Raw genomic sequence first — 9,217 nt, 5'->3', positions numbered from 1 at the left:
AAAACAAGCAGAGACAGTTCTTTAATGACCTTCAGTGGTAATTGCTACAGTTGGAAAAACCCAACAAAGGAAGTTCTAACAAACAAGAAGGACCCGTCTCAAAGTCATCTTGACTTTTGAGAAATCAATGGCATCTTCGATTTGAACAAAATGACAAACATCCCATTGGATTTATAAATTCTTTGAAGGAAACTTCATACTGAACGAGTTTGTAACTTCTGCCCCATGTAGAGTGAGAGAGTGTTTTTAAAGATGGCTCCCCATTGGAGAGCAGGAGCCCAGGCTTTGGCAATATCTGTGGGGATTCTGCAGTGCTTTGGATGGCTATCTGCTCAAACCGTAAGGACTAGTGTTGGAATATCTGGGAGAAATCCCGATCAATCGCCAATGTTCCACGAAAGAGTAAAGAGAGGCTGGGTGTGGAATCAGTTCTTTGTTGTGGAGGAATACACCGGCACAGAACCGCTGTATGTCGGAAAGGTATGTTTCCTCCTCTTGTACTAAAATCTCTTTTGGTTGCACTCTTAAAACAGTTTGTTTTTCCTTGAGGATGCAAGGGGGAAATCCATAGCAGCACAACATAAGCCAAGAAAGGTAGATGTGGCATGCATCTAAATGATGGAATTCTCAAATACAATTGCAAAAAGACAGATAATGAACACGTTTGGCCACAAATCTAAAATTTTATCTACAGTATGTGGCCAAACTAAAATCATTTCTTTTAAAGCGCTGTCTTAGATCTTGCTATCGCCTTATAAGCGGTTACTCTTGCATTAGGCAACATTAGCAATGCTTATCAGGGACCTGTGTGTGTGTGTGTGTGTGTGTGTGTGTGTGTGTGTGTGTGTGTGTGTATATGTATGTATGATAGTGCTTGCATGTGAGTCTGTGCTCAGGTATAATGTTCATATATTGAAGGTGGCTGTGGCTCAGTTGGTAGAGCGGGTCGGCCACTAATCGCAGGGTTGGTGGTTCCAATCCCGGCCCACATGACTCCACGTGCCGAAGTGTCCTTGGGCAAGACACTGAACCCCAAGTTGCTCCCAATGGCAGGCTAGCACCTTACATAGCAGCTCTGCCATCATTGGTGTATGAATGTGTGTATGAATGGGTGAATGAGACGCAGTGTAAAGCACTTTGAATACCGTTAAGGCTTAAAAAGGCGCTATAAAAGTGCAGACCATTTACCATTCATGATATGAAAGCACTTTTATTCAGTCATTAGACTAGTGTCAGGATCATTCCTTGTCTAGCGAGTCGCAAATATGAGCTGTCGCATCTCTTAGAAACGACATTTTTGCTAAATAATTTTTACGTGCCTCGTTGTACGTATTTCTGCAGGGCAATTCCTCAAAAATGTCAAATATACCATGGAAAAATGGCGATTTCAACCTTGATGGTATTATAATTTAATATCATGTGTCTCAGAGGTCGAATTCTGCAGATTTTAAAACGTTTTGTATGGTTTTCCCTTACATTTGGTGCATTTCAATTCACGTCCCCCCCAAAAAGAAATCTTTCTAGATTGAAACTTTTCTGAGGTCTGGACTCTGCATGAGTGCAAATGTCACATCCATAATGTTGGAATTGCCCAGCAGTTTCCTGCTGAAATGAACACTAGAGGCACTACAACAACAAAAACGTATAATCACTAGCACACAAACTGCTATCAAATGTCACGAAAGTGTCATAGAAGCACCACAACATTTTTCATCTCACATATGTTTTTTCTGACAATATCAGTAGGTTTAAGGTTTAGGTTAGATAGGTCAATTTTGTTCATTTAAAACTCGATAGAGCATTAACCTTTAACCTCATCTGTTTGCAGTGGCAGATCTAGCTTGTATGGCATCCTGGGCGAAGCCCCAGTTCAGCAACCCCCTCCTCACGGCTGTCCAAGTCGCCCATGCCTAAATCTGCCACTGTCTGTTTGAGAGTACATTTAACTTGTTTTTTCAGCATATGTTGGACATTTCACCTCGGAACTGCCGCTATACCTGTAATGACTGACAGTAATTTCATTTTGAGAAAATGTAGCCAAAGTCACGTAATTTTCATGAGATCAGGACTAGTATCTGAGCATTAAAAGGATTGTTCACTGTGAATAGTTTCTTTTGTGGAACATCATGAATATCACAATGACCACGTTTACATGCACTTAAGAAAACGGTTTATTCCAGGGTTTTTGCAGAAAGTGGCATTCTAAAACATCATGTGAACAAGAACACCGATTTCCTAAAAAAGCAGTTTAACACATCTAGGTTTCTCCTCAAGAACGCAGCGTAATGTGGCCATGTAAAAACATGAGCGAGGTTTGTACAGGTTTTTGAGGAGTGCAGATGTGCATGAACAGACCAAATAGCAAATGTAATAGGATAGAGCCCAACAAAAAGTCAACACAGCGGAAACAATTCATCATTTTTGGGAGAATAGTGGGAAAAGCACATACACTATAAAGTTTTCCCTTTTACATAAATCTCCGGGAGATTTTACATTGGTGTGTATAAATGGGTTTACTGGTGGTGGGGTAGTGGTCTAAAGCACATAACTGGTAATCAGAAGGTTGCTGGTTCGATCCCCACAGCCACCACCATTGTGTCCTTGAGCAAGGCACTTAACTCCAGGTTGCTCCGGGGGGATTGTCCCTGTAATAAGTGCACTGTAAGTCTCTTTGGATAAAAGCATCTGCCAATAAATATTAGTGAAATGTAATTGCCTTGCAGGTTGCGATAGAAAATTAAGGAAACAAAAACAGCAACTGATACAGGCCTAACCCATATCTTACAATAAATATATTTTTCAAATAAACAATTTAACCTTTAATTTGCATCATCACTCTAAAACTCAGCTTTGCTTTAAACATTTTAAATCAAAATGGCTATTTGAACAAAAAGATGGTTTATGACCTAAGTCAATTAAGCCATTTTAGAGCAAATACATAAATATCTAGATATCAGATCTAGATTTAGAGATATAATTTGTAGTTATATCGCATGGCCCTAGTGTGGTGTAGCATTTTTCAGAGATACAGGCGACTCGTAGATTCTGATGTAATTCATAAAGTGTGTGTGTGTGTGTGTGTGTGTGTGAGTGTGTGTGTGTGTGTGTGTGTGTGTGTGTGTGAGGAGTTGATGTCTAAATGGTAAGCCTTAACGGATGGGCTAGAAAATGGAGTGCGGTTTTCTGCAGAGAGATGATTTTATTAATACAATTACCCAGAGTTACTGCTCCCTGTGAAGTCAAGGCATGAGCCAAGACTATAAATAGGGGCTAATGCTGATGTTGTCTGTCTCATCTATTGCTCACAGTATCACATACTTTAATTACGGTGATATAGAATTAAATATGACCAGCGTGTCTTTTAACAGTAACGGTCATTTGAAACAATTGTTTTATATATCTTCCCTTGCGCTCACTCTGTCCTGGCTATTAATCTACTAATGAAATATCTTATTTCATAAATGTATGGCCCCTGCACTAAACACTACGTTCAATACATTTGGTAAATTAATTTCACTTAAAGCTGAAGTGTTTAATTTCTGTGCCACTGACATCAGCAAATATAATGATTTTATTTTCAGACAGGTTTTCCAAACACTCCTCTCGTTTTCTATTGGTCAGATAAATTAACTTTCGTATGACAAATGTCTTGTTATTTTCACTATGAGTCACTTTAGATAAAACTAAATAAGCTGATGTGTGTGTTTACAATTTTTGGTTATTCTCTGTTTAATCAGGGGAGGTTAACAACAGATTTCAACTGCAAAAAAAAACTTAAGCCCGCAGGTTTTTTTGTATATTAATTTTACAAATATACAAGAAAATAAGCAATGTGATATGGAAAGCAAAAAGGGTTTGATGTAAATTAATTCTCTTTCAAAGTGAAGTGAATTAAATTACCCACTGAACATTTACTTTCTGCTTTTTGTAAACAGTTTTGAGGCGAAAAAAGAAAAAGAAAACAGAATTTTTTCTCCCCTAAACCCTCACGGCTAGACAATTGGTGCATGACGAGCTAACGATGTCGTACTCGTCCGCTCCCACTACCCTCAACAGCAGGGCAGTCCACAAGTATACGTCGATCCCCCAGGTGGATAAAGCGGTTGCGGTGTACCTGTGCCCGCTAAGCGCAACCAGTTGGCGGGATCATCCCGCACTCCCCTCCAAGGCCTGTAGGATGATGTTGTCGCTGACAGCGAAAGCCTACAGGGCCTCCGGACAGTCCGCCTCAGCCCTGCATGCCATGGCCCTCCTGTAAGTTCACCAGGCTAAGGCACTAAAAGTTCTGCACGTGGGTAGTCCTGAGCCTGATGTCCTGCAGGAACTGCGCTCAGCTACTGACCTCGCCCTCCGGGCCACGAAGGTCACGGCGCAGGCACTCGGACAGGCGATGGCCACCCTTGTGGTCCAGGAGCGTCACCTGTGGCTGAACTTGGTCAAGATGCGGGAAACAGACAAAGCCCGCTTTCTAAACGCTCCCATCTCCCAGCTCAGCCTATTCGGCAACACCGTTGAAGACATCGCCCCCCCGTCCCACGAACATCTTCCAGGACCCAAAAGTCTCTTAAGCGTTCCTGAGATGGGCCACCCAAGGGACGAGATGTTCGCTCAGGAGCTGGTAGCCAGACCACTCCTTCCTCTGGTGGATGGCCAGGAGGAAAATCATTGGTTTCTATTTTTTTCATTTGCCATACCCACTTTGTCAATAAAAGAGCGATTTCCTCATTCCCTGGGGCATCTAGCCGGTGCCCGCTAACGCGTTCTCACGGCACCCCGGCTACAGAACCTTACAGGCGAAGTGGTACTCTGGACGTAGAAACTTTACCACCCCGTCCACATCTGTACAGCATTCACAACCCCGGCTGGCCGGTTCTGACGAGTCCAGAGGACACCTCACTAGGACCTCCTCCTCCTAACCCGCCCCTACCAGGTACATGGAGCAAGGTAAGTGCCTTGAGTTCTTTCTCAGCACACATGCCTCAGATCGCAACCTTGCCTCCCGACACAACACAACCTGCTCCCTACCACAGCGAAGCCCCACCAGGTATGTCAAAAACGATTGTTCCTTTAGCGCCCCTCCCCAGCAGACCGAGCCTTATCCATGCTGTGTCCGGTATGTGCTATTTGGACCACACACACCGAGCTTTAGACTCTCTGACCAGCTCTTTGTTTGCTTTGGTGGACAGCGGAAAGTGAACGCTGTCTCCAAACAGAGGCTTGCCCGCTGGGTAGTCGACACCATCGCATTGGCCTATCAGACCCATTCTGCACTCTCCGGGTTGAGTCGGTTTCGTCCTGTGTTTTGTCAGGCCCGAGCATGTAGAACTCAGTAACACGGGACGACTGACCGGGTGTACCACTTGCTAGTGCCTTTCCCCTCCACTGAGGTGAACATGTACACTTTTTCTCACAGGTGAGTCCACTAATCTCACGCTCCCTGGATGTCTTTCCTCCTTAGCCCTCTGGCCCGCGAATTCACAGGGTTCGGCCATCACAGATTAATCCCCCTGTGTGTATTTTCTGCAGTACGGTCCCCCTACCAGTGGACCCTCGTCTCCCTCCGGCAGCCCCCTCTGCCCCCGGTCACTGGGTCTGTAGCAACTCCTCCCTCGCTAGGTAGGATCTACCACTGCGCCTCTTCCACACGGGGCCTGAAAGCCCATGTGATGTATTCACCCCATTTAACCTCCCCCCAGTCTGGGCAGGATGTGGTCTCTGCGGGGTCTTTTCCCCCTGAAAGAATAGGAGTTGGAAAAGAACGCCTACTCCGATGCGTGTTATAGCATTAAACATCCCCAGCCCCAGCCCCATCTAACACTCTATGAGGAGAAACATAGAGAATCTTTTTGTCAAAGATTCACCTCATTTTGTCAATTAACATTTCCCCCCTGTATTTCTTTATCACTTGTGCATGATTTGCAAAACTTTTATTCCCTGATAAAGTGGATTTTGTATCATGTTCATTCTTTTAATTTAATAGCTTTATTTAAGGGCCATTAGCTTTAAGTCTATAAAAAACAAAAATGCTTTATTGCGAAACCAGCCATTTCACTACTCCAGCTATCTTGTGTTTTTGCAGAAATATCTTATGAAGTGTTCCAAGAATACTGCACTTGTACTCAGAAGCCTCTGGTGACCTGATGCTATTTGCATTAAAAAAGCTAGTCAAAGAAGCACGGATATTCTGATTCAACACATCACTCCCTCAAATAACAGACCATTTTCTTGTAGCTCTACTGGTAAAGCATGATGCTAGGAACACCAATGTTGTGGGTTTAATACTACCCAAAATGTCTAAAAGTTTGTACGGATTATATAGTGTGTATTACAATATAGTAAAAAACATTTTTATGCCCGATGCCAGACTTTGAAGTCCAGACGTATGTTAACTCAAGTCGATAAATATTAGAAGTGCTTGTTTCTCAGTTTGGGGGAAAAAACATACAGCAGAACTGCAGAAATGAACAGTGGAAGAGCATTTTTACATGCCGAACACAGACAAGAACATCTCACCATATGGGCAGCTCAGCAAAGTGTAAAGATTTCCACTGCGCTTTGAAAGTCTGCCAGGCTCTTCCTTCAGACAAGCGCGTGAACACTGATTGATAGGATTTGAACATGTACAGCCGAGAGTTTGAACAGAAGGCTGCGCTCACAATGCCCATGCCAAGCATGTCTGAGTGTGTTCAAATTATTTCCTGCAGGCCTGAGTGAACCGTTCAAACTTTCATGCAGAATTAGATTTTGCCTTTTGTGTTTTAAATGGAGGAAGCTGAAAACAACAATTATTTATTTAACAATATTGCCGTGGGGTAAAGCTTCAGAATAAAAAAGCATTTACATTTTTTTCCTCCTTTGTAAATGGGTATAATTTGACACGTCCCCCCTAAAGCTGTGAAGGGGGTGATCCCCTGTGATCCCCCCAATCATGCATCTGTCCTTTTTTATATATATTTTTTATCAATTCTGAAAATAATTTAGTATGAGATACCTTGCCATTGTGTGACTTTGAGATTATCATAATCAAGCAAAAAACTAGTCCACCCTCCATTGTATAAATTGGTATCGGCCAACTAGTGTTGCGCATTTCACCTCTAGTGTAGACGGTTGTATCACGTGGTACCTGTTACTTTTCTCAGCGTTTGCCAGGATAGGACAATCACAGTCATTTTATTATTACTGGATGAAGATTTAAAAATATGCTTTTTATAGATAATGCTAAAGCAGTTTTCCATTCAGAGGTATGAATCCTTGCAATTAGCAGTTTTTATTCAAAATATCTATCTAGTGTAAAATGTCTCCAAAGGGATATTTACATTTACATTTATGCATTTGGCAGACACTTTTATCCAAAGCAACTTACAGTGCACTTATTACAGGGACAATCCCCCCGGAGCAACCTGGAGTTAAGTGCCTTCCTCAAGGACACAATGGTGGTGGCTGTGGGGATCAAACCAGCAACCTTCTGATTACCAACAGAAAATAAAACGTTCTGAAGTTTAAATGCGAATGCATGGAAGATTTGGTCAAGCACCCCCTGTAGGAATAAAACTTTGTGTCTCACAAGACATATTCAGTGGCTGACAACATGTGCAATTTCAGTCTGTAGGTCTGTTATCCACACCACATTTTCATATGAATTTAGAAAACGTGAAATATATCACATGAGTCATATGTGGAGTCATTGAAGATTTTAAAGGTGTCCATAGATATGATTAGTTGTTTTTTTCAGGAGAGCATGTAAGAATTGTAATCAGTTTGTTAAAATGGACAAAACTGTTCGTCTGATCAAACCAGTTTTCTAGAATGTATGCAAATTTCTGAATTTCGAATCACTGCTCCCCCAGTGGCCAAACCTGGAAGCTTCAGTAAGCTTCAGTGTCCGGGTGAAATGTCCACAGAGTGGCGCCAAAAGCGAATTGTATTTTTTGTTGTAAATTATGTTATACAGTCAAGTTTCAGGGTAAATGAACTCTCATAAGTTATGTCGAATTTCTATGTGATTATGTCAGGTCAGGTCACGCTACTGGAAAATGTAGATAAGTTCTTAAGAGAACAGTCATATCTGTTCTCTTAAGTTATTTACTTGGGTTATTTGCCCAAAACCCTTTTTTCATACAGCGCTTATTAAATTCCGAATGACAGATAGACATTGTGCCCTGCATCGACTGTTTTGTCTTAGTCTCCATTTCAGTCGGAGAATAATTAATAAACAATTATTGAGCCTCTCCGCCCGACAGACCAAAACACCTTGGTTCAAAATGCAACATAATATTCATGCAATATCTTTTTATCCGTGAAAATTAATAGTTTAAATGTCAGGGGTGCTCTCAGAGCAAGTGAGTTGATTGCGAGACGTAGCTTTATGAATTCATTATTAATGTTTTGATCTTTCGTATGCTAAAGAGGTGTTACAAAACAAAGCAGGGCTTGTGATTCCTTATGTGATTTGCTCTGAATATACCGTATGCAGATGTTGGGGTGGAATTCTTCATTGAGGATGTCTATAGGAGAGGGAAAATTGCTAAATTTTATATTACAGACTTCAAAAGCCACATTGGAAGCTCTCAATGATGCTTAATGACATATAAATACAATGCCTTTTTATTTGTCTCTACAGAGGCACGGCAACATTTCTCAAATTGTATTTCAAAATACGATGTTTCTTTTTTTTTGGAACATTTATTTGGGATAAACTTTTCAGTATGAGCTTGAAGTTAAAGTTATACAGGACCAAATAATGTTTCCTATGTACTATATATTTACATTTCTGCATTTGGCAGAGGCTTTTATCCAAAGCGACTTACAGTGCACTTATTACAGGGACAATCCCCCCGGAGCAACCTGGAGTTAAGTGCCTTACTCAAGGACACAATGGTGGTGGTTGTGGGGATCGAACCAGTGACCTTCTGATTACCATTTCAGTGCTTTAGCCCACTACGCCACCACCACTCAACTTTATTTGCAGCCCTCACTATAAGGCTGCGAATCACAAGAAATGTAAATATTCTGGTTTGATTTCCAATTTCTAATTCTGATTCGTTTACAGTTCTATTAACCATTCTTTTAGTACATAATTGGCACATAAAGCAATAGAGCTGTTCAGTCATGACATTATATCGAAAAGTTTAATTTCCATCCATTTTTATTTCTTTCCACAACCCAAAAGGCTTTTTTTTCTAATGCATGTTGCAAACAAGTTGCAAATAAGGACTAC

General features: G+C 41.5%; 1 protein-coding gene across 1 annotated transcript in view; it reads left to right on the top strand.

Annotated features, from left to right (window-relative positions):
• The first annotated feature begins 252 nt into the window (after window positions 1–252).
• LOC127646767 (cadherin-22-like) overlaps window positions 253–9,217 on the top strand; it is a 144,344-nt gene continuing 135,379 nt past the window's right edge. Inside the window, exon 1 of the mRNA XM_052130634.1 lies at window positions 253–480. Coding sequence (XP_051986594.1) covers window positions 253–480 — 228 coding nt within the window. The remainder of the gene's footprint in view (window positions 481–9,217) is intronic.

The sequence above is a fragment of the Xyrauchen texanus genome, chromosome 7, assembly GCF_025860055.1.
Source record: "Xyrauchen texanus isolate HMW12.3.18 chromosome 7, RBS_HiC_50CHRs, whole genome shotgun sequence".
NCBI classification, from domain to species: Eukaryota; Metazoa; Chordata; class Actinopteri; order Cypriniformes; family Catostomidae; genus Xyrauchen; species Xyrauchen texanus.
Note: the sequence above shows the minus strand (reverse complement) of the source record. Positions and strands in the feature narration are given on the sequence as shown.